The 24,280-nt window shown below is 47.3% G+C and overlaps 8 protein-coding genes across 8 annotated transcripts; 3 read left to right on the top strand and 5 right to left on the bottom strand.

Moving 5' to 3' along the window:
• Positions 1–1,777: 1,777 nt before the first annotated feature.
• On the bottom strand, positions 1,778–3,996 carry N7516_008490 (uncharacterized protein; the record flags this gene model as incomplete). Its single annotated transcript, XM_057221209.1, has 4 exons — positions 1,778–3,131; positions 3,204–3,339; positions 3,441–3,933; positions 3,958–3,996. The coding sequence occupies 4 exons, from the start codon at positions 3,994–3,996 to the stop codon at positions 1,778–1,780; spliced, it is 2,022 nt and encodes a 673-aa protein (XP_057071481.1).
• Positions 3,997–4,273: 277 nt separating this feature from the next.
• Positions 4,274–6,211, bottom strand: N7516_008489 (serine/threonine-protein phosphatase 2B catalytic subunit; the record flags this gene model as incomplete). The annotated part of the gene is made up of 5 exons (XM_057221208.1): positions 4,274–4,331; positions 4,394–5,313; positions 5,371–5,628; positions 5,688–6,019; positions 6,094–6,211. 5 exons carry the CDS (start codon positions 6,209–6,211, stop codon positions 4,274–4,276), a joined length of 1,686 nt encoding a protein of 561 aa, XP_057071480.1.
• Positions 6,212–9,745: 3,534 nt separating this feature from the next.
• N7516_008488 (uncharacterized protein) lies at positions 9,746–10,355 on the bottom strand (the record flags this gene model as incomplete). Its single annotated transcript, XM_057221207.1, has 5 exons — positions 9,746–9,766; positions 9,829–9,891; positions 9,958–10,032; positions 10,090–10,146; positions 10,203–10,355. 5 exons carry the CDS (start codon positions 10,353–10,355, stop codon positions 9,746–9,748), a joined length of 369 nt encoding a protein of 122 aa, XP_057071479.1.
• A 2,118-nt stretch (positions 10,356–12,473) lies between these two features.
• On the top strand, positions 12,474–13,065 carry N7516_008487 (uncharacterized protein; the record flags this gene model as incomplete). Its single annotated transcript, XM_057221206.1, has 3 exons — positions 12,474–12,555; positions 12,621–12,746; positions 12,797–13,065. 3 exons carry the CDS (start codon positions 12,474–12,476, stop codon positions 13,063–13,065), a joined length of 477 nt encoding a protein of 158 aa, XP_057071478.1.
• Positions 13,066–14,874: 1,809 nt separating this feature from the next.
• Positions 14,875–16,731, bottom strand: N7516_008486 (flavin-containing monooxygenase; the record flags this gene model as incomplete). Its single annotated transcript, XM_057221205.1, has 4 exons — positions 14,875–15,342; positions 15,394–16,116; positions 16,169–16,542; positions 16,590–16,731. The coding sequence occupies 4 exons, from the start codon at positions 16,729–16,731 to the stop codon at positions 14,875–14,877; spliced, it is 1,707 nt and encodes a 568-aa protein (XP_057071477.1).
• A 791-nt stretch (positions 16,732–17,522) lies between these two features.
• On the top strand, positions 17,523–19,249 carry N7516_008485 (serine hydrolase domain-containing protein; the record flags this gene model as incomplete). Its single annotated transcript, XM_057221204.1, has 4 exons — positions 17,523–17,530; positions 17,881–18,421; positions 18,470–18,767; positions 18,828–19,249. 4 exons carry the CDS (start codon positions 17,523–17,525, stop codon positions 19,247–19,249), a joined length of 1,269 nt encoding a protein of 422 aa, XP_057071476.1.
• Positions 19,250–19,962: 713 nt separating this feature from the next.
• Positions 19,963–20,430, top strand: N7516_008484 (type II 3-dehydroquinate dehydratase; the record flags this gene model as incomplete). Its single annotated transcript, XM_057221203.1, has 1 exon — positions 19,963–20,430. One exon carries the CDS (start codon positions 19,963–19,965, stop codon positions 20,428–20,430), a length of 468 nt encoding a protein of 155 aa, XP_057071475.1.
• Positions 20,431–20,835: 405 nt separating this feature from the next.
• N7516_008483 (putative C6 transcription factor QutA) lies at positions 20,836–23,646 on the bottom strand (the record flags this gene model as incomplete). Its single annotated transcript, XM_057221202.1, has 2 exons — positions 20,836–21,028; positions 21,083–23,646. The coding sequence occupies 2 exons, from the start codon at positions 23,644–23,646 to the stop codon at positions 20,836–20,838; spliced, it is 2,757 nt and encodes a 918-aa protein (XP_057071474.1).
• Positions 23,647–24,280: the final 634 nt, after the last annotated feature.

The raw sequence follows: 24,280 nt of genomic DNA, 5'->3' as shown, positions 1-24,280 counted from the left end.
TAGGCGTGGAGAAAATGAGTGCGAGAGATGTAGATACTAAGCAATATGTTAGTGTAAATTCAAGGCATTAAGCACTCCATGTTGCAGATTGAAGTTTCCAAGCCAATCGTCATCCACTCTTATATCAATCCCCCCTTCTACAAAGGGTAAAAGAATGATCCCTTGCTTGTGGGCTGAGAGTATCACTTTCCGCGGGGATGGATTGAGAAAGGGTAATCAGGTATGCGGACTTACCGATCAAGCGCGTTTCTCCTGAAGTCAGTAAACAAAGGCGATTCTGACGATTTCTGTTGCGAATCCCTGCAGATACGCCCATTTTATCAGCCTCAACTCTATTTTTTTCTTTTTTTTCAATAATAGACAAAAACACCCAAAAGTATACTCACTTGGAATATTTGGAATCAAATATAGAGAAGAATAAAACAATGAATGAGCGACAAGGGTATGAATGAGTGACAGACCCTGAGATAGGGTAAACGAGTGTGACGCACGAAGTAAGAAGAGGGGGGCAAAGGAATAGATTAAGGAGCAGCACACGGGGATCAAGTACTCTCTCAAGGCAGAAAAGTTAGAAAAAATGCACAAGTGAACCCTCAATAATGAGTCGCCAATCCAACCCCCTTAGTGCTTGGAGAGGGGCTTGAGTTTAATGAGCGGGCCAATCCCTTGATATTCGGGATATTAGGGTAGGGGGGGATATTACTATTTAGAATATCAGCCCCCTCTCTTTACTTATATATCCCTACTATTACCATTAGGTGTATAAGAATTAAAATGAACAATAGCTAATCCCCTTGGTGCAAGAACAGGGAAAAAATATAGAGGACAACACAACAGTTATAGATAGAGAATATTCTTTTCAAGTTTCCCGTGTGTTCAAGTCAATATCTAAGACGCCGAAACGAACGGGCGCGTTCCTGAACTAGTCCACTAGCCCCGTCTTGGTGACCCACGATGACCATGGGGATTGGCCTGAAGAGAAGATGAAACGATCCATAAATTATAACCCCCTATTTTACTCTTCAGCCGAGATTACAATTACGTTTAGAGCGAGGTGCAATATAAAATATACTATGAACTACGGAGTATAGAAAACTAGTTTACTTTGTATACAATTTGCATCCTATCGGATATACATACAACAAATATATATATATATATATACACTCCGTAACTACATATATCAACATAATTATAAAGTTCATGCTCAAACTAGTTCAGACAATAACCGTTTGAGCTTCGAGGAGAGTTTGAAGACATCATTTCTATCCCTGCAATATCCCGATCCAATACCCCCTGTACCCCGATGTCTCAGATCTTCGCTTGATACATAGTGAAACCAACAAAGCTTTTTTTTAGTATTATCTACGGAGCAGTTCGCCGGCATTTCGGTATTCTATATAAGAATGAACTGGTTTATGGTTTATAATATATTATTAGATGTGCTGTGGAGATATGGGATCATATTAAATATTACGGAGTACAAAATATATTTATTCCTCCCAAGGTTGGTGATTAGATCGTGGTCTAATGGGAATTGTTTACCAGTTAGTGCTGGGCTGAAAAGAAATTATTATGCATCTCGCGCAAGAGAACCAAGCGCATGAAAGGTGGAGATGCATCAGTCTGATGGTAAACAGTTTCCCAAATGGGACCTCGGAAAGATCTTGGCATAACGAATATCACACACATAAGAGTAGATTGGAGCTCTAAAGGTCTATCCTAAGAAGGGAATACATATACAGTACACGGTTCGACGTTGTACAACACACACAGATTACACCTTCACTTCCTCCAAAGCCTTTCTCGCTCTGGCAACGGACTTTCGTGCACGGCTTTCAGACAGACCCTCGACAGTCCTGCCGCCATCCCGCACGATATCCCGAAGAGCAGCTTCAGTTTCCAGAAGCGAAGTGCGTCCCTCCTCACGGACCTCCTCCTCCCAGAAGGTACGGGCAACGTCCCACTTCTTCTGCTGGCGACGCATGGAGTATATCAGACCCACCGCGCCAAGGGTACATGACTCGTACACGCCGGTGGATGGAATAGCCACATACGTTAGGGCAGAGAGGGCAGAAGTCAGAGTCGTGGTGGAGACGCTGAAAAGAACCAGACTTTGGGCGAGGGCTTGAAGGGATGGCACTGTGTTGGTGAGGAGCTTAGTGCGAAGGTCGGGGATCTGGGTTGGCCAGGGAGACATGACAGAGTCCTTAGCGGAGTCAGGAATCGAAGACGTAGGCTCTTCCAACAGGCCGGCCTGCTGGTACTTCCCCACGGTCCAGATGACCTCCTTCTCCGCTCGACGAAGGAATTTCCTTTCCAAGATCTCAGAGGTAATCATGCTTACATCGTCAACGCGCCAGAAGAGTTTCCACCATGCAAGACCGCGCCAGCGTGGACTGGCCAGCCCTGCATCGAGGGAACTGCGGAGCTCGGAGTGAGCACGCTCTGCCCAGGTAGTCACGGCCCGGTCCAAGTTAGACCGAGACTCCGCAGGGGCTACACCAACGGTTTGATCATGGAGTGCTTTGGCGTCTCCGACGATTACACTAGCGTCGGCTGCGTCAATAAGGGACTCCACTAGAGGGACCAATGCCGGATTCAACGCATTTCCAGTGGATGTTTCAGAGAAAGTTCCAAGCCAATCGATGAGAGGTTGCACGCCACTGTTATTCCACCCACGTTCGTAGTCGGAGGCATTGTGGACGGATTCACGGAATTTATCCAGTGCTGTACTGGCACGGTCGACATCTACCAGGGACAGTCGCTCGTTTGTGGATTTTTGGTCTGTCACTGCAAGTTCAATGGCGCCGCGCACTGAAGAGGCCTCGTTCTTCAGGTTGGATCGACCGATCATTGTGCTGTACGACAGCAGGCCATCCACTCCACGTCCGCATACGATCGTGCGATGCACGGGATACCGAACAACATTATGCCGACCGGAGTGTGAGGTCTGGATGGTAACTGTGGGGACGAGGAAAGTGTCGGCGTGGAACGTAGCGGTGTGATTGTCGGGCTCGGAGCCTAGGGTGCTGACTAGGATTTCTAAGTTGCCTTTGCTCAGGATAGGCGATGGCACTGATATCGTCGGTAGAAGGTCATTGGGGATGGATTGTGAGATTTCGCCATATCTATAGAATAAATCCTTTAAATCAGTACTGGTCATAGAGGATCAACACCGCAGACAGAAGACTTGTTCATACCTGATCAGTAGTCCTCGGGATGAGTCGGCATCGTACGACTCGAGAATGTCTTCCCAGCCTTCTCGCGGTGCCAATGGGTCGGCAAGTAGTAGTCGAACAAGTTTGCGGGCAGAGGTTGCATCGTTCAATCCAAGAACTAGGGTCCAAATCGAGAAGAAATCAGCACCATGCTTTCTTCGAAGGGGAAGATCCAGTGCCGAAGAGAGCAATAGCCCGATCGTATAACCACCAACTCACCAGCTACTCTAATAAGAGGCGTTTCGGACTCCAATCCCCGCAGCGCAAACTGCAGCCGACTGAGATTCACCTGTTCCAGGGCGGCATCCTTCACTCCCTCGAGGGCGGCATGCAGCTCCTTGAACTGCGGCGGCACGCTCTTTGCAGTGATAATAGAGGATGTGGTGAATGTTCGGGAAGCCGATGCTGTGATTATGTTCTGAGCTCTGACGACCCGTCGAGATGTGTCGGATTTCTCGATGCTGCGATTAATGTTGGCGCGCGTGGACAAGGTTCGTCGCCAGATCGCGCACGAGGGGCAATAAAAGACAGCGCTGCTATCCAGTGAACGCGACAGGCTCTTTGTGAGCGCGCTGCGCAATCTTGGAGCCATTGAGGCGCGGTAAAGCGAGGGTTGTAGGGTGTGGTTATCGCAATGGCATTTGGTGGATGAACTTGGTTGAGCGGAAGTGGACGCGGGAACGGGGGCTTGGCATCCATCACTGGTTTGATACTACATCTCAGACGATGGAGATACGTAACTACCAGATAAAGTAGTTGAAATGAGATTGATCATTATGTCAAATATTTACAATCAGCAAAACCTTCTCTTTACTATAATTGCATATTTTGCTATGAAACGTGGGGTAATAAGCACACATATAACTGAACTGTCCTATTTATCGCTAGAATTGTGGATTCACAGGTTAAATCGCCAGGCGAGGGGTAGGATCAAGCAGATAGATAGGGTATCGTATCGATCGTGTCGGGACAAAAGGCGTGTGCGCTGGAGGACAGGAAGAAGAAATGCATAGATCGTGTCATAATATCAACTCGGCCACATCATAGTTAGATCAGGCATCCTTGGGAGGATCCCTCTGTCGAGAACGGGGGCGACCTGACCCAGCAGACCTAGTAATTCGAATTAGTATGTGAAATGGGCTGGTCGCAAAATCTGTCTAGTGAACACTTACATGCTGATCCGTCGAGCAACCGTGGCGAGCCCGGCATCGTTGGCAGCCTCATGCTCAGCCCGCTCCAGGGCCACACGACGACTTTCCTCACTCTTTGCGACAACTTCTTCGTGGCTAGGGGGTACGTGCTCGTTTTGGATATCAACCTTACGGGCATCCTCGAAGTTGTGAATAGCCTGTTTGATACCTTCCGCACCCAGCATGAGGGTTCCGGCAGGGAGACGACCGCCGGCCGCCGTCTTCAGCTCAGTGACACTCTCGGATTGCTCACGAAGCACCTGGAAGACACGAGAGAGGCGGCCAATGGCAAGAATTTTGTTTTTGATAGCACGTCGTTTGAACTCGCTCGATTCGGGGTCCATCGACGGAGGCGAGATTGGATCTTTATCCTTGTTTTCAGTGGGAGACACAGGTGTGGGGGCCTCGTCCTCCAACTCTTCCTTCGAGCAGGTGTTGAGAATGGCGATGAGCATATCCGTGATTTTCTCACCAACGAACGGCAAGGACCACGTGAAAACATCCATGAAGTTGGGCAGCCAATATGGGTGAGGAGTGCAGTTGAATTGGCGGATGTTCATCACGTTGTTCTCATATTTGAGGACAGCCGCCTTGTTGTTGTAAACATCTAGGTAGTTGGGAGCACTGAAAATAGTCATAACACTCGGGAAGCCGGTGGTTCGCGTCTTTCTGTACATGCGATATCCGGCATCCTGAGCCTCATGTGCTCTGATGATGGAGAGCAAATTGTTCTTCTCCAAAAATGCGCATGCCGCAGGATAAGAGAAAAAGTAGGAGCAACCACGGACACTGTTATGAATGAAGAAATCGCCTGTCTTTTCTTGACCAAATTCTTCCAGAGGGTCAGCCCAAAGAATGTCGCACATGAGCCCGTGGGTTGGGGGTTCGCGGAAGCGATCAATCTATGTTTGTAAGCTTTCGGCTAATACCATCAAAATGGGGGCAGGGCATATACATACAGCCTTGATGTCTTCGAGGGTATGCAGCTCAGGGCTGAGACCACCGTGAATGCAAAGGAACTGTTTGTTCATAACTGCCGCCAGCGGCAGCGCACAGAAGGATTCCAGACATGCCTCGTAGATCCGTTCACTATATTTGTGCTTGCACTCCAACTTGAAGGTGAAGTAGTCCGTCAAGTGGCGACATTCGTGATTACCCCGCAGCAACCAGAGTGAATCGGGATACCAGATCTTCAACGCCCAGAGATAGAGGACGCACTACGGAGACAAATGGTCAGGGTAGTTCTTCTAGATTTAGGGAGACTCGGATGACCTACCTCAATACTGAAATAACCACGGTCCACATAGTCACCTAAAAACAAATACCTCGTTTCTGAAGGGTCGCCGCCGACCTCGAACAGCTTCATCAAATCGTAGTACTGGCCGTGAACATCGCCACACACTGTAATGGGCGCATCCATTTCGAGCAAATTTGGCTCAGCTTTCAAAACCTGTGTACCAGCGTGGATAATCCATAGTGCCTGTTCTTCTGAAAGACGACCTTCACGGTAGAGGTGTTGCTTGAGGTACTGAAGATTGGGCTTGGATGGATCCTCAGGCGACCAAAACATATCATCCGGAGGATAGCTGAGAGCGGGCGCTTGCACCTCTAAGACCACGAAATACCGTTAGCGATCAGGTTACCACATCTTGCGAAAGCGACCGAGACCACGGCGGCATTACCTTTGACCACCCTCTCCATTGTCGACACCTGCGTGTTGTCCTCCATCGTGTGCAATGTGAAATCGATCTCCGGGACCGGCTGCTTGTCGGTCACGGCGCGCGCTATAGCCCGATCCATTTTGGCGGAAACTGAAATGTAGTTCGAATTTTGAGTTCGGAGTAAGGGGGCGAGAGGGGATGGGGGATGGGGGAGAGAATCGCGGAGGTGTGGCGGGGGTGAGTTTCACCGCGGGATAGAACTCCCACGACGAAGAAGAGTATAAGGTTGATAGAACTCTTGAGTTCTATAAGGGACTAAAGAAAATAGAGCCCAGGGGGTTAAAATAGGTGCTGGGGATTGTGTGTTTTGGGAGGGGGAAATGTGAAGTTGGGAAAAAGAGAAACAAATTGGATAAGCGGGTTCTGGGCCGTCCTAAGATCGGTGGGTCTCACACCAACCTCGATCGTAACTATATCGGAGTTTTTCCTTATTTGGTTTTCCTGTATGAGGGTAAAGTGATTGATATCGGGATGGTGCGAGAGAGTAACGGGAATCAGATCAATTCAGCCTCATGTCAACATGAGAAATGGGTGCCTAAGGCAACAAGGGTCCCTTTTTTTACCCCACGCTATCAGATTTCTACCTGAGGTAGTTTCGATTACTTCTACGGACTACATTTTCAGCTAAACAGTGTGGGCATTTAATCTTAATATCAATGATTCCAGCTTCGACTTTTCATTTGAATCTGCATTTAGATTTAGCGTTTATTGCGTCTTGTCCCGATTTGCCTAGACCGCTAGACTTGAGGCATGCAGGATTTATGATTTGCATAGGAGAATTTCTCATACCTGCAGCCATTGGACTTGAATATGCTTCACTTGATGTGGGATCTTATGAAAAGGATATCCTCGCATGATATGATGAATATACAGAATCTCAGACCTGCTGAAATACTATAAATCCCTCAACAATGCTCCGTGGTTGATATGCCTATGTATATATATTTACAGCATACCCTATTTATTAACACCTAGGGGCCCGAAGGAGACTTACCCCAGCTTTACTTTCTCCAGAGTCCAACAGCATTTAAGTATTAAGAAAGAGGTACACTCGGAGCATATATTGACACTATCACTAAAGATGGTTAAAAGTTGCATTTGGATATCTAAGGGTTTATAATTAATAGCTGGTTACAGGTAATTTCTAAAGCCGGTTTTATTAGGCGAAACGGACTTGTTTAGGTGTCTTATTACTTCCAATCAATACGTTGAATAGATGGAAATAAACCATTCGGGTCAGAATGAATGAACCTCTCTGTGTATAATCCTAGATCAACAATAGCGTTGAAAATGAAATCTATCAGCTCTGCTAGTCCCACTGCTCGTCCCAAATCGTCGTCGCGATTCTCTCCAGTTGCTGTTATAAGATCTCGAGATCCTTCGATAAGTTGGCTAGAAACGGAAAAGACTTTTAGAGGGGATAAGGAGAGGGTGGCCACGTTGAGCTGTCCCCCTTGTTTAGTAACCTAGCCTAGGAGCGCTGGGCTTTGTTGTTTTGCCTTTCCCACTTTTTAATCCGGATTTCTGGCCGGGACCTATTGATCTGTAGTGTTAAGCAGATGTTCGCATTGCCGTCATCAGGGTTCAACTAAAATCGGACATCAGAGTTCAATTTCGAGTCCGATTCTGAGTACGTTACTTTAAGAGTAACCGATGGTTTGCGGGGTTGACTAGGTACTCTTCTTTTAGGTATCTAGCTATAATCGGGTTGTTTTCCTCGATCCTCCCCTTTAATGATTATACCCGGAAGTCCGAGGAGAGATTTTTTCAACCCCATTAGTTCTAGGGTCTCGCGAATCATAGTGTTCACGATATCCGCTACTACAGAGTGTGGGAATGAAGAAATAGTGACTAGGAGAAGTTGTTCTTTTGTATCGAATGAAGTACCACGCTTTGAGATGGAAGGGTTTTCGTCTTCGTTCCGAGGATCGAAACTGTTTTCGATGGTCTCTTTACTTGCGTGAAAGAGGAGGAATTCGCTTAAATCAATCGAGGACTCGAAGTGAGAGGATTCGGTTTGGAGAATATTAAAGAATTGCGACTTTCTATGATATGTGTATCTTTTAATCAAAGGGGGTACCTAGGTAGGTCCTCAAGGAAGCTGCTATCGAGACTAAGGTCGTAGCTGCCTTGCTTGCTTCTCCGCTATCTCAGCTATTGTGATAGGAAAAATTAACAAGCAAATATTTAGATGTAGAGGTGTCTACCTAGGTATATACTAGATGACACAAATTACTGTTCCAGTCTATTTTAGGGTCTTTATATAGCCATCAGTGATCTCAGGGTGATGAATCTCGGAAAAAACCGGCCGACATAATCTCCTCAATGTTCTTGCACAGAATAACTATACTTTCTTTTACCACTTCGTATATACCTAAAAAGAGCTCCAACTTGGTCTGATTCAAGATGGGAGTTCAAGACGACCTGAATAGCTCCTCGGCCCTTTTAGATATTTCACCGACTCTTTGTGGGTCTTCTCCGCTAACCGGAACATAACTCTCATTGGCTCATATTGCCCGTAGTAATTTGGCTCCACAAATGTTGTTGTTGTTAATTGAAGCCTGACGATGCTTAAAGATGTCCGAATACTACCTAGATTATAAGGCTAATAAAATTAATACATTCTATTGAATCTAAATTGAGTCTGAAGTGGATCTGAATTGAATTATACTAAATTGTATTGGAGCTAGTTTAGGTAGCCCAAGCGAGGATAGGTGTCCACGGTTCTAGATTTCAACTGTATTGACATCCACTCTTCCTCGTTATATTCTGAGTTCAGTGAGATGTGTTGAACGGAGTCGTGGAATGGATGGGAGAAACCTCATTGCAGAGGTATCGACTGGTGCAAAGAATGGATAGGCTGTGCTTGATAGCAAGAGGCTTCCAGAAATATTGGAGGCTGGGAATTGACTGGTTGTGCCCAGGCGTATCCTTCTTGAGCGATACCTAAACACCCACCAGGCAAGCTGCTAAATCAGCCCGGCTCAAAGACCCATCTTGTGCTGCTGCTATTCGGCCATGGAACTGAGGGATATAGTGTTGAGGTTGCGGAATCGATCCTTCATATAGGAGACTTACTGTTAGGCAGTCTACAGAATGTAGGGCCTAGAAAGTGAGGAGGAAGAGAGTTGATTGCTATGGAGAGAGGAAACTGCTAGTTATCTACCGCGAGGGGTTAATGCCTGAGGCACCAATAGGGGGCCTAAGGCCACAACAACACTTTAACGTCGGGTGCTACAAAACAGGTCCCAAGTGAGTGACCGTCTTCGCCACTTCTTGCTACTCCGGCGGTTGGCTAGTACTCCCCGACATAAATCAACAGTAGCTGAACGCAATAGCAATCATAGCAAAGTGAATTGACTCTCATCACATGGGCCTAGGAAGTGAAAGACATAAGACCTGACACGCCACTCGTTGATGCGAAAAATCAATATGTTAAAAATAAGAGGGGTTAAAACCCAAATCTATTAATTTCTACCGGGATTTGGACGACAGAGTAAAGGCCAATACTAGTGTTAACTAACTATAAGAACTTGGACTATGATTTCCAGATCACGCGATATGGGTCACCCTTGCTTCTCATTTCACCAAGTAGATCCACCTATTTCGAATTTTAGTTGTTACACTTGCCCTTCTATAAGTGTTGAATCCAATTAGCAATGATGATGGCGGAAAAAGGAAATTAAGCACACTCACGCAAACTTCAAGGCACTTCTTCTGCTCCAAAGCGAGGACTGTCGAGTTACAGGTAACATCGCACTATGACGATTAGGATTAGAGAACAGAGTCTATCATTGTTGCCATTAGCCACATTCAATAACATACCGCAATGTTGCAAGCCTTGTTTCCGAAAGAGGAATCAGCTTCGACCTCAGGTGCGGCTTCGCGAGCCTTCAGGGGCTAGATTTAAAACGGTCAGTGATTTGATAAGATAGATAGAGAGCTGGGGTGATTTACACCGAGGTCGCAGGCCTTGTCACAAGCCTCCTTGGCAATATCTGCAGTTCCGACAGTCTGTTTGAAAAAGGGTTAGTTGTAACCTAGAATATATTCCCTTACTAAGAACTTACACAGGCAGCCTTGCAAACTTGCTGGCAGACCTTCAGCTTATCGCCGGTAAGGGACCAGCAGGTACGCTTAGCGAGGTGGCCGTTGACTTCCTCAAGGGTTGGTGCGGCTATGGCCATAGCAATGAGAGGAGCAATGAGAAGCTTGTACTGCATCTTGGATATTGGATTGGATTGGAAGAGAGTGGAAGGTTGACAATTTAGACTTGAAGATGTCTGAGGATCCGGGCTGGTTGGTTTTCTTCAGGCTGGAGGAAACGGGCCCCTTTTTATATCTCTTGTGAAGGGATAGTGTCCCATTGACTTCGGTGTTATCTCTCCTTTTCTCCGCTGTACTTCGGAGATGCTTTTGTTGCGGAGCAAGGATATCTCGGGATACTGATTATCCGCGCAACGCTCGAGTCCATGGCGGCAATCCTTCAGACTTCTTCGGCTGAGAATGTTTCAAATAAGATACTACTAGATATAGCTATGGAAATTTACTGTTTTGTAACTTGGATAGGTGTCGTGGGAACATCATGCCGTGAGATTCCTTTGCGATAATGCTATGGAGACACCACGTTCAGTGGTCATTTGGCTAACAATTCTCAGAGGCATATGCTGATGACTGTCATCATAGGGTACATATGTGTATACAAGTGTACTATAGTTTTGAGTAATGGATAACGAAACGCATTATCGTAAAGTGAGGACAGAGGGATGAATGGCTCATACAGTAACTCCACCGCAGCAGGAATATCATCCTTTGAGCACCGGTGTATGATGGCAGAGCACTGGTCTACTAGTAAAAGACCCTCTAGACCCATCCCTGAGCAACACCGTGCGGCAGATCTTCACGCTATATTCCATGTAGGAAGTGCATGCAGTGGACCTAGTCTACTATGTTTACTGTGATGCTCGCTTTGACGTAGGCAGGATAGTCTGGGCGACCGATTTACGCAAGACCACAATGAACCCGACGATCTAAGCACCTAAAGGGAGAACGCCATAGTTAACTAGTTACTACTTACGGTCTCCGTCTTATGTCATACGCTACGAGCATAGTGCCTTATGGTTATCAATCAAATGCATACAGCGGCTTCTAGACTGGAAAAGAGACATTGAGATATATTAATTATCCTGATAACTAAATGTAACTTTAACATATATAGAGAGAGTATACCTAGGGAAGCCTTTTTGCAGAGCTAGAGCTGAGATGCTTGAAGGTAGTTAAGATAAATGGCTATTATCTCATCGTGCCTAGGACATTAAGAACTATGTAGTAGTGTTGTTAGCCGGCGGATGAGCTGTTTCACTGACCCTTTTCTCCCACAAATGATTATTACTATCTTGATAATACCAAAGACTAGTACATAGGACATGAGCAAGAATGGTTCAAGCAAGAGCCCGAGATATCAATGTTCACTAGCTCTATAAAAAAGCGACCATACTGACAATCGGCCAAGACGAAGGCCCACTTGTAATGTATGGTTTCTGCGGCCCCTGCGTTCACGCTACGAGCCGTAGCGGAGCAATTATGAGACAACATAAAACTAAGCTAATTAGTTAGCCCTAGAGGGCGAAAATGATCTACACAAAGGCGACTAGAAAGCTTATCTACTACATCACTAAGTGGGTAAGAAGGATTGCTAGGTAGAAACCGTTAATATAACGTGATGAGCAATCTATGTAAGATTACTACTGAGTGTGGGTAAAAGAAGGAGAAAGATTCTTAATTGCTAAAACTAATTATGCAGGGGTTTATATACCCTGCAAACCATCTGAACATTGCTCACAAATAGCAAACAATTATCAAAAGCAAACAAAAGAAGGCTCAGTCTGCAGCAAACAATCATGCATGCATGCCTGGGAGTTCAACATAACGGAAGTCGAAAGGAGCCGAATTTAACACGGGCCGTCCCTATTATTATTATAAATTGACATACTGCCGATGAGCGAATATTTTAAGCTCCAAAGCTCGAAGGAATGATGTTTCACCGAGGAAATTCCCAAAGCTTACCCTCTAGTTGGACTCTGACTGTAATGTCGGTCAAAATGATCTGCACAAAGGCTACGTACACTTCCTTGACAGTAAGACAAGAAAGCTTATCATTAAGTGACTAAGTGAGCGAGAAGGATTGTTAGGTGGAAACCTGATTCTTCGAATTTGCCACCATCTTCTATGTGATAAATCGTACCCAGTAGTACCCTCTCTAGTGGTATTAAAGAGCTTTAACAAATCCGTCTTAATTCTCCTACACTGTTATCTTCTATAGCTCTGCCGCGCTTCCTACAATGGCACCACCTGGCGTGTTCTTTTCCTTAAGGCTTTCACAAGCGATATATGCTGTTGCTACATTCGCGCTCTCGAGTATCGGTAAGCAATAAAAGGGGTTTTTGCAGATTTGCAATGATTGTGACTAACATAAGCAATATCAAAAGCTGCACATTCATACTTTACTTCGTTCGAAAACGTCCCGTGGGAAATCACACTTGCGTTATTCTCCTCGTTCCTCTCACTCATAGCTGTCGGCTACCTAGCCTTTATATCCCTTTCACCCTCGAAAGGTACATTAACCTACTATTTTGACACAAGCTGTGAGCTAACCATTGCCTAGCACTGAGCAAACCCTCCTCCTTTACAGTCTACTGGCTTGTCTCTTTTGTATCTCTGGCTGCTTTCATCTGCCTTGCTAAGTTCTTGGCCGGAGCCAATGAGTGCGAAGGCGCCCTGTGTACGGTGACCAAAATAGTAACAGCTGTGGTATTCTTCAGCTATGCCGTGTGGGTAACTGCCACTACGCTTATCGGAATAGAAATATCGAAAGACAACGGAAGAGCCGGAGAGGTGGCTCAGGAAAAGCTGACGGCTCTCTCGAATGACTAGACAGTTCAGTGTTTGGTTGAGTGCACAAAGCCAGACGCTAGAATCCGTTTACGCGGGATATAAAGGACATTGATTTATCCATGTTGCGGTCGGGTTTCTCTACATAGCAAGGGGTGATGTCTTCAAACTAGATCTAGTATTATTAGGGAGCAATACTCAACATTGAGATTCTGTAAGGATCGCATGATTTCTATTCGTTGTACTAGCTGCGGCCTATAACTAGTTAGTTAGGCAATACTAATTGCATAGTCCGCCAAGTCCCCGTTTACTTAATAAGTTTGTTATACGCTTAGTGATCAGATCCTTAGCGAAGCTAAGGCTTATTTACCTAAGGTACCGAGACTATATAAACTCTAGTTATAAAGTGCTCGGGTGTTACTATATATCATGAGGGTATTCGCAGGTTGACGCCTTAGGCATGTCTAGCAGAACTTTAACCGGTTTGGTCGCTATCTAGATAATAATAGACATAAACAAATAGGTTAAAACGATGTGCTAAACTCGGACGATAGATAATTCTATAAATCTGGTCGATATTAGCTAGGAAAACATTTAGGAGTAAATGTTACAACCTGCCCCTGGACTGGCGAGTTACACACTCGGCCAAAAGACCATATATCTGAGCATTACGCCCAGATAGACCCAGGTTCCGATATATATAGTGCATGACATGACAGTGGATGAGTCTAGCGACAAACGACTATACCCCCATGCCTCATATTCTTTCGCTTGTGCCATAAAATCGCTAAGACGTTAAAACTAGGATTAGTTCGGGCTGAATGAAGGGATATTAGGGGCACTTTTAGGTTTTGATACGGCTCTCTTCCGAGACCAGTCCCGCCGACTGAGGTTGTGTTGGGTGCCTGGGTGCCTGAGGCCCAGCACCCACTTGGTACTTTATGTAGTAGATAGTCCTTCTCCTCTCCGTCCAGCGCGAATCCCACAGTGTTGTTTCTCCATATTGCAACCCCGTAGGATTTCCATCAGGTTGCTTCGACACGTAAGAACAGGCATAATCGCCTCGCTCTCACAAACCAAACATAGCGGTTGTCGGCAGTCACATTTGACCTTGCGACTACGGCACGATATACAAGAGGTAATGAGACGAGACAAGCTATTTAGGGCTGGAGACGGAATGAATTCCTTAGGATACTGTGTGGATGAGGAGTGAAAGGGGGGGGGTGCATACATGGCGAAAGAGACGTGGAGGAAAAATCGGAAATGCGCCAGTGCAAGGTAATATTAAAGCATCCGCACGCTGCTAGCGGCAGCAGCTAGAGCTGTTCCCCCAGGGGTGGATGGAGTGGTAATTCCTCAAGCGTGTTTAATTAGAAGGAGTTCCACTTTTGACGCGAACAATAGCCTTGATGAGGTGCAGAGTCTGTGGAATTTAGTGACATGAGAGGCACCCATAGTGTTGTTCCATCCAGGGATATTATTATTCGAACGCCGTGTTCATAGCAAATAGGGTTAGCGTCGAGGTGGAGGGATTTTACAGCTCCAGAACGCCAAGACTCGCCAAATCTGGAAACTATGTGATTTACCAGTTGACAAATGGTATTAGGTGAGGTGAAGCAATTTTATACTAGTACAATTTGTCATTTTCCATTGGACCATGAGTATTTTGAGATGCCCAGATACTACGTAGTAATTAGGAATACATATATAACTAATGTTCCATCCAAAAAGAACCAAAGAGTATGTTTGTATATACCAAGCAACAAATATTGATTTCTTAACTATCGGTAATATTTACCTGTGGTCAGGGAATCAACCATTAGCTCCAGGGGGGTATTCATTGAGTTCCACTCACGTCTTGACAACGTCAAATCCTTCCTCCCAGTTATCCAGGGCCGCCCGAATCTCCGTGGCATAAGCGGGGATACCACCAGAGTAGCACACTGGCTCAGAAACCTTGCCAGGGATGCTGCCGCCCATGTACGTCGACTGTGTCGTGGGGAAGAGAGTCCTGTTATTGAGCTCCACGACATGGTTCTTCCACTTATCAGCAGCCTCAATCTTGGGATTGATATACTTGATGTTATTGGCCTCAATCTTGGCAATGGCGTCGGAAATCCACCGGCCTTGGACCGCGACTGATGTGGGGCCATTGCTGAGGAGAGTCGGCCCGTGTGCGCCATATATGTGGAACATATTGGGGTAGCCGCGGACGGTGGTACCGAGATAGGTCTTTGCGCCTGGAATCCATTCCTTCTCGAGCTCGGCGCCTTCGATGCTCCTCAGGCCGAGCTGGGTCATGACGCCGGTAACAACGTCCTGTGAATATCAGCACATTGTGATATTGGTGGTGTATCAAACAGGACTTACAAATCCAGTCGCGACAGCAATAACATCAAGTTCATGATGAGTTCCGTCCTCGAGGGTGATACCAGTCTCGGTGAACTCCTTGATCGGGTTATTATTGATGTCAACCAGGTGTACCGATTCCCGATTGAACTGTTCGTAGTAAGTCCTTTCAAGACATGGCCGCTTGATACCGAAATAATGCGGCATTTTCCGAGGTGCAAGCAACTCCCTCGTAACGGGGTCACCGATACGATCACGGGTCTTCTTAGCCCAGAAATTGTACGACTCTTTGTTGGCCTCAGGGTTGATCAAGTTATCCTTGTACAGAGCAACCCAATAGCGGAAGCCACCCTCCTTCCAGACGCTCTCATAGAATGCCTCGCGTTCCTCGGGTGTGTCGTCAAAGGTGTTGCGCTCGCACCAATCATACAGGAAGCCGGCAAAGTTGGTCTCACGGTACCGGAACAGCTCTGGGTAGTAGGGCTTGATGCGCTCCTGTTCCTTAACAGTGAGGTCTCTCTTGCGCATGGGTACGGCGAGGTTAGGAGTTCGTTGGAAGACCTTGAGTTCAGCAGCCCCAGGGCCCCAAGCCTGCGTGATTTGAACACCCGAGGCACCGGTGCCGATGATAGCACAGCGCTTGCTTTTCACGTTGATTTCCTCCTCCGGCCAAAAGGATGAGTGATGCACGATACCCTTGAATTTATCCAAGCCAGGCCACGGGGGAATGTAACGTTTAGCGGCCTATGCAGTTTATTAGTAGGTATTAATTAGACTGAGGGGTGTAATTACTTACAAAGCCGGTTCCAAGGACGAGGTATTTGGCCTTGGTCGTCCGGCCATCTGCAGTTTTAATACTCCATCTTCCCTCGTTCGTATCAAACTGAGCTCCAATGACGACGGTGTTGAAAGCGCAGTCCTTCTTGACGCCAACTACCTTGTCAACGTGATCGAAGTAATCTCGCAGGTTTTGGTAGTTAGGGTAGTTGTTCGGCCAGTTCCATGTGTTATATACCTCGGGCCAAGAGAACTCGTACTCTGGGACTTCGGAGTCAACGCCGGCGCCGGGGTAGCAATTCCATCGCCAGGTGCCACCCGTGTCGTTGCCGGCCTCGAAAATGACCGTCTTCAGGCCGCGATCACGAAGTGTCTTGAGCATGAAGATGCCGGCTACCTCGTCAGCTTGTTGGTGAATGAAGCCTGGAACAAGGGCTTACCAAAACCAGCACCAACTACCAAAGCATCGACCTCGAGATTCTCTGCATATGGCCCAGTTTTGTCGGCATGAACTTCGGAGTAGTCGGTGAGCTCAGTGTTATACTTCTTCGGCCTGGGAACCGTCTCTCCTATGCTTCCCATTTTGACAGGATGTTTGTATTAAATATTGAAATGATCAAGTGCTGCTGTTGTTATAACCAAATAATAAGACTGACTGTTGGAATATCATAAAGCTTTCTTTCCCGGGCACCTCCTCCTACTTATACGTATCCTCGTCCATGTCTTACTGCGGATGTCAGCATATCCTGGCAACAATATCCTACTCGGTGCCTATGATAAAGTTAACCGCAGGGTACCCCTCCTTCATGTACCACGTGGGGTGGACTTTTGGGACCCGGAACTTCAGTCCATTATGGGTTGGAATCCGAGAGTCTCTTGTTTACATCTCCTAATCTACCTTTCTCTCTATCAATATCTCCTTCCTAAAGAGAGAGAAGATCTCTGTATAGCTTTATATATAGCTTAGGCGGTAATTTGAATACCTAAAAAAACCAGGGAAAAATGCATTAATTATATAGCTACGATAAATTGATATTTATATTGTTTGGTTCATAATGGGCCCCTATCATAGGCCTACATTATTTCTATGGTCCTATGCTCCGGGCCCATAATCCACCGATGGGCCGAGGCATAGGCCCCAAAATCAGACCATTTGGTGGGTTGGGTTGGTCTGGGCTATGGGGTCTGTGGGCTATCCTGAGGTCTATCCGAGACCTCCCGCCATCAACTCTCATGTCCTTCTTATAACCTCACTTTTATGGCGTCGTTTTTCATCCCGTAGAGCAAGAATAACAATCTGATTCTTCGGAAGAACCGAAGCGCTTCAAAGCTGCATTGTCGCTATTCCCACAAGAAGCTGCGGTACACGTCACATGCCCAGGTGAGACCTTGTATTCCTCAACGGGCCATCACAAAGTACCTATACTGCAGCTGTGATAGGATGGACCCCCCTCTCGCCGGTAGTTTCGGCTGTGACAATCTTGGAAACTTCCCCGCACTCGGTTCAGCAATCCAAAGCGGTTCCGCAAAGAACTTTGAAAGATTAGTTGGCCATGGCCGCAGAATTGGGGGAAATCCCCAGTATCACATATGAGTGGAAACGGAACCCGCCGCTGTTTGAAACTATTAAATAAGTCACGCTCCCATGATCCTGGTTGGTCTCTGTTCTTTTTAGTGTATCTGACCTTTTGTCGATACAGTATAACAGTCGCCTATTCTATTCCATAACAGCGGCAGCGGCGACGACATGCCTTTAAATGCGCAGGTGCATTCGCATCTCTGCGATATCATAGACAAAGCCTGCGAAGACCAAACGTCAGGTATTCCCGGGACCACGGTCGTGGTCGTTGGGAAAGATGGCAACGAACTATTAGCCCACTCCGCGGGTAATCGAGGTACGGGATCCAATGACCCCATGACCTTAGACAGCATCTTCTGGATTGCATCTTGTACGAAGATGTTAGTTGGTGTTGCCTGCATGCAACTTGTTGAGCAGGATGTTCTTAAGCTAGATGATGCGGAACAGACAGAGGATCTTTGCCCGGAATTGAAGAGTCTCAAAGTTTTGCTACCAGATGGGAGCTTTGAAGAGAAGAAGCATGGTATTACCCTGCGTATGCTATTAACCCATACTGCCGGATTCGGCTATACATTTTTCAATGAGAGATTGAGACAGTGGTCGTACCCGGTTGGAGCAGATGAGTTCTCTGGGCGAATCGAGGATATGAAACTGCCCCTGCTATTCCAGCCCGGTGAAGGCTGGGAATATGGCGTAAGTACCGTTTATCCAGAATCGTGAATGCATTGCTGATGAGAACAGGTTGGTATCGACTGGGCGGGGATCGCACTGGAACGCGCAACTGGCTTGACGCTCAACGACTACCTGCAAAAGAATGTCTTCCTGCCTCTTGGAATCAAGGAAATGTCCATGATCCCGAGCCATGACATGCGCCAGAGGCTGGCATACATGAATCACCGAAACCTAGATGGCACACTAAGGCCTCGAGACCATCTCCTTCGAGCGCCTCTAGTTGTTGATCTGGAGGACGACGCTGAAGTCGCTAGAGTATTTAACAGCGGTGGTGCGGGTATATTTGCCAAGCCGCAGGAATATTGCAGTGAGTCGGGAGTAGCTCCGAGAATCTGTCGATATTCCATACGCTGACTTGTGTCCGCAGAGGTCCTCGCTGTGCTGTTAAATGATGGGACGTGCCCTAGGACAGGCAGCAAGTTGCTTCAAAAAGAGACTGTGGACGAAATGTTCTCTAATCAAATTCCCCGGTTCCCCAATTACAGCCGTCAAAGCATCCCAGATGCAAAGCCGGACCTAACCAACCCCATTCCTGAGTTATACCCTGTTTCTGGGAGCCCACCACAAGGTTGGGGCCTCACATTTATGCTGAGCAATGGCGGTGCAACTGGGCGGTCGAATAGCACAGGGCACTGGACTGGGCTGGCGAATTTATGGTGGTGGGCGGACAGGGAGAAGGGTGTTGCGGGGTTTGTTTGCACACAAATCCTGCCGTTTGCGGATGCTAAGGTACTTGGGCTATGGGGAACAATTGAGGCTGAGATATACAAAGCTCTCGATAAGGCTTGATGTGGGGGGTTTTATTGTTCATTGTTTATATTTCGTTAGTCTGGGTTGTAGAGAATACAAACATCCTGCTTCTCTTTCCATATTACTTATATATAAAGCTCCTGTAGTCAAGCCAATGATGTTCCTCCCAAGACTTGTGAAAAAGGATGTCATTAAACCTTCACTGATGTGCGGACTAAGGGAAATCCGGGAAACCCGGGGATGTCAATAGCCAGTGCCATGGCATGCGTGATGTTTCTGCTTTGGCAGGGCATGCCGTTCTCTCAGCGACTTCACCTGGACCCCTGGCCAATGTGAGCCAGATTCACGTTCTGCTTATTCAATGTGTGACATCTACAACAGACAGCAAAAACAGTTGGCCGATTTTGTGTCCTTTATTGTTCCCACATGAATAATTCACTTCAACTAAAACATTGGAAAAATATGAAACAACAGACAATATGACCGTGAGCAAATTCGCTCATCGCAAAACCCTCATGCCGGTCGGTCCCCACAAAATCCACGACGTACACGGCAAAGCGCTCTGCCGGACCGGGCAAAATGCGGAGAGAACAAGACCAAAGGAGAAGAGTATAAAAAGAATATATCTGACGAGCACCCAGTTATTAGATGTCTACATTTTAATATCATCTCCCAATATTAAATATCTCAATTCCACACTCCCCCAAATACCACCAACTCACCCCAACCGACCGATATCAAAACCACAAAAAATGGGCAAATCCATCCTCCTAATCAACGGCCCAAACCTAAACCTCCTAGGAACACGCGAGCCACACGTCTACGGACACACAACACTCTGCGACGTAGAATTGAACAGTCGCGAGGTCGCTGCCAGTCATGGTGCCGTGCTTGATTCTTTCCAGTCGAACCACGAAGGCGCGATCGTGGATCGCATCCAGGCGGCGCGTGGCAAGGTCGATGGTATCATTATCAACCCGGGTGCCTACACGCATACCTCCGTTGCGATCCGTGACGCCTTGCTCGGTGTCGCTATTCCCTTTATTGAGCTCCATGTGAGCAATGTCCATGCGCGTGAGCCTTGGAGACACCACTCGTACTTCAGTGATAAGGCTGCGGGCATTATTGTTGGTCTTGGTGTTTATGGGTATAAGGTTGCTGTTGAGCATGTTTGTGTTAATTTCGAGGAGAAGGAGAAGGAGGCTAAGGCTGCGCTGTGATTGAGTTGGGAATCCAGCTGATTGTAGATACTCTTTATGAAAATCTTTCATGTATTTATGTGGGTAGAGTTCTGCTGTAGAGGTTTATTCTTTTGAAAAATAGAATTCTACACCAGTAATTTCATATCTGTCATAGAAGGTATCCTGTATTACCAGTTGCCTGGCCTGGAGTAGCTTTGTGTATTGTGGGATTTGCAGTGCATTACCACATAGACAAGAAATTGGGACCCCTTTTGAGGGTTCAAATATACAATATAATATAGCAGCCAGGGACTAGATGTATAGCCCTTACTCCCCAGGGGCTAGGTGGACTGTGGACCGAGAGGCCGATGAGGCCGACCAGCGGCGACAGGGTGTTCCCACGGCACTCATATAATCAAAATGGAATGATGCTACCGGTCATCATCACTTGGGGGTTCCCGACATGTTAAGAGGCCCCGATTCTCGTCGCATACCAGAGGGACTGCCGTTATTGGGTAGCTGCTGGGTCTGTGCCAGCAAGAAAGGCTCGATCTGACCGGAGAACGAGTAGAGCTCAGGAATGCCCACATCAGAGACAAAACCTAGGTTCTGCATAAACTCCGGTTGATTGTCGGCTCTATAGAGGGTTAAGGTCAGTCAATATGTAAAGAAAAAGGAGATAGATTCTTACTTTTCTGCACCATCTAATGACGCGAGCTCATCAAATAATGCATCGAGATCAGGAGCAATTCGTTGCCTCCGTGGACGCGCATAACCATCCATGTCAACAAATGTGCCCATATTGACTGATGGGTCATGGTGTCCCGTTGGGTGGTATTGTGCGGTTTGGTGGTATGATGGCGAAAGATCGGCGAGAATTCCGGGACCGTTATGGGATTCGTTAGCCACTGATGTAGGATGGGGAAGCCCATTGCTAAGAGAACCATCCAAATGGCCCTGTAGTGCGGGAACCTCAGAAGCGCCCCCAACGGAGGTTAGGGATGACGGCGTGCGGAGAAGAGATACATCTTCGATGTGTTGTGTGGTTCTAAGCCAAGGCGTGGAGAGGAATGCGTTGTTAGGGACAGCCGCATAATGTGTAGTATTCCGGGGCCCATGTGTGGCATGTGTGGTAGGAAGAATATGCGAAGGCGTGGCTATTGAAAGCGATGATGGGATTGCCATGTTTCCACCGGCAGAGGCATCGATGTGCTGTGAGAGCGCAGGGGAAGTACCCGGTAGTTGAGATCTCTGTGATACATTTCGACCAGCGGTTTGTTGATTTGGCATAGTCCACAACATAGAGAGTTTCGAGGAAAGATTGTGGATGGTATTTCGTAAACTCATATCAAGGACTGACGGGAGGTCCCTAGAAATGGATCGCGGAATGCCAAATCGAAGCATCACACCGAAGGTTGGTGCCGTGGCTGAAAAGCTGTAAGTTTCCATATAGGCCTGAAGCAATTGCAAAAGTCTTTTCGAGCTTTCTGTAGCACGGATTTTGTGAGGAGGCTCAGGTATGTTCTGATCATATTCACGAATGGCAATTTGAGAGCTGAGAGAAATGACGACACTTTCATATGTCATCTCTAACCCGAAAATATGCGGAGAAGCCAGTCTCCCGGGGCGACTTTGTAGATCGAGACGATAGCTCTTTGGTAATTCTGTTATCCAGCGCTGTAATTGTAACTCCAGTTGCTCCAGTTGCGACCGAGATATTGTCGGGTCGTGTTTGCAACAGCATAGATCATTCAAAATCGACACGAGGTTGACGAGGCGGTTGAAAGTGCTCAACGCATGAAGGGGACCGCGCTGCATAGACGCCCGTGAGGATTGGGCCGGGCGTAACCCAGTTTGATCTTCCCAAGGATGCCATTCCTCAAGACCATCCTCATTGATGGAGCCTATCCTGGATAAATCTGCCTTTCGCAGCGATGGGCATTGTGAAGTTGATTCCGCAATGAGGGTCTCGAGAACAAAGCAACCAAAAAACACATGCTTTGCTCGACCAAGTTTCTTTTCTTGATCTGGGGTTCTCGATGATGATGAATATGAATGTAGATCGAGATTTAGTATATGCGCAATTCGAACAGCCTGACCAACAAGCATCCAGGAGCCAGTCCATTCTTGCTGTCCGAATTTGACTAAACCCAGGATCAACAGTGCTTGCACGTGTCCGAGTTCGTGCGGGCCACTCTCAGACGGAATTAATTGTCGGGCAGTAGCATACATTTGTGATGGTGTCATCTGATCACTAGGCTGATTTTCTACTTCGCTGGAGGCTGAGATGGAAGCATCCTGGAGCGAGGCGAGAGTGAGAACAGCCCACAAGGCCGCGTGCTCCCCAGACCCGGGGGTTAAAACCGAGGCGTATACATCGCCTTCGGTATATTGAAAAGCGGTGCGGAGTATGTCATGTTTTTCGAGTATTGGGAACCAACACTGCGTGTAGGAGAAATACACATCAAAAAGGGGCCATGCGTTGTAGGGGAGTTGAAGAGGGGGTTTCACGGAGAACGATCGAGGGTAATCAGGATTAGTTGGGAAGGCGAAAGAGGACGAGGGTGGGTCATCTGGTGTAGTTGTCTGACTACCGCAGTCTGCAGTCGGGCGTGGTCCGGTATCTTTCACAGCGGTTCGAGTCGGCGATACTCCTGGTAATGGTGTTTCGTGAGCTTCCATGCCTTCTGGGATCCGCCACTCCTGGGCTTCAGCCGAAGAAAGGATTGCTTCGACATCCAGAGGTGTTTCCCCTTCGCCATATGCCTCGAGATTTCGCTCCCTTTCCTCCTCCGGCTGTTCGAGCACTACCAGAATGCGTTCAATGTCTCTGAGTACTGTGCTGTTTTTAAAGGAAGCTAGCAATGCATCCGACCCCTCTGCTTCCTTGCCCATTGTAGCCAAGTGACTGGGGAGATTGATCGATCGCATTAATGCTCGCATGACTTCTTCACCGCCTTGGATCTTTTGGAATGCTAGCCCCCAGAGTAACTCCAGCGAGCGAATGTAGCCGGTGGGCAGGCCTCGCTTCTTCGGGTTGGCCTTGTAGGTACAGGGTCGGCTGAGGGCTGCGCAAGTCGAACACACTGGCTGTTTTCCATCACATTTGTCCTTTTTCAACCGGCAACTATCGCAAGCCCGTGAGACTCGCTGACGCTTCGGTTCCCCCGTCGCCTTGCCGTCATCTTCTGGTTCGGCCCATCGTCGTTTGGATTTGCTACTAGCGCCAGTGGCCTGGCGGTGTTCAGCGTTCATGGTGATTGAGGAAGCGATCCACTTGGAGGATTCGGGCGCATGCTCCCGCAAAGCGATATTGATGAATCTTTTGCCGATAGGCGACTGCACGGACAAGCCGGCGACTACGCCATGAAAATGAGACCCACTGGAGGTATCTTAGAGTCTTCGGGGAGGGTTGTTGGGCCCGAAGCGTGATGTTGAGGTTAGGTGCAGCACGAGGCAAGGTGCTTGCCCCAATAGGGTTCTTCCGGGGAAGGTTGAATACCCGGCTGGCGGCGAGCCAGTCACTGTCTCGTAAAAGGTAATCGATTGGAGACTGGGATTTAGGCCATGGATTTGAATCTCATTTTTGGGCAAACTAGCGGCACAATGCAGACTAAGCCACAGTAATTTCGATAATTTCCCCAGCTGTTTTGCACTCGCATCTGAGCGCAAATCCCCCGCGGGGAAGAGGAAAACCGAAAGTGCCGGGTGAGTGCTCGTCCGCCTTATGTAATAGTAACGTATCGGACACGCGCGATTATCAAGAATCTTCTTTTCCCCCCGCAAAACTTGGGGAATCCTGCTTACCATATCGGTTCATTTCCTCCAGAATCCCCGGATCCTCATAACGTATATCTTAATACCCTACCGAGGTCCTTCATCCCGCATT

The sequence above is a fragment of the Penicillium verrucosum genome (assembly GCF_028828655.1).
Source record: "Penicillium verrucosum strain IBT 35672 chromosome Unknown utg000003l_segment0_segment0, whole genome shotgun sequence".
In the NCBI taxonomy this organism is placed as follows: Eukaryota; Fungi; Ascomycota; class Eurotiomycetes; order Eurotiales; family Aspergillaceae; genus Penicillium; species Penicillium verrucosum.
Note: the sequence above shows the minus strand (reverse complement) of the source record. Positions and strands in the feature narration are given on the sequence as shown.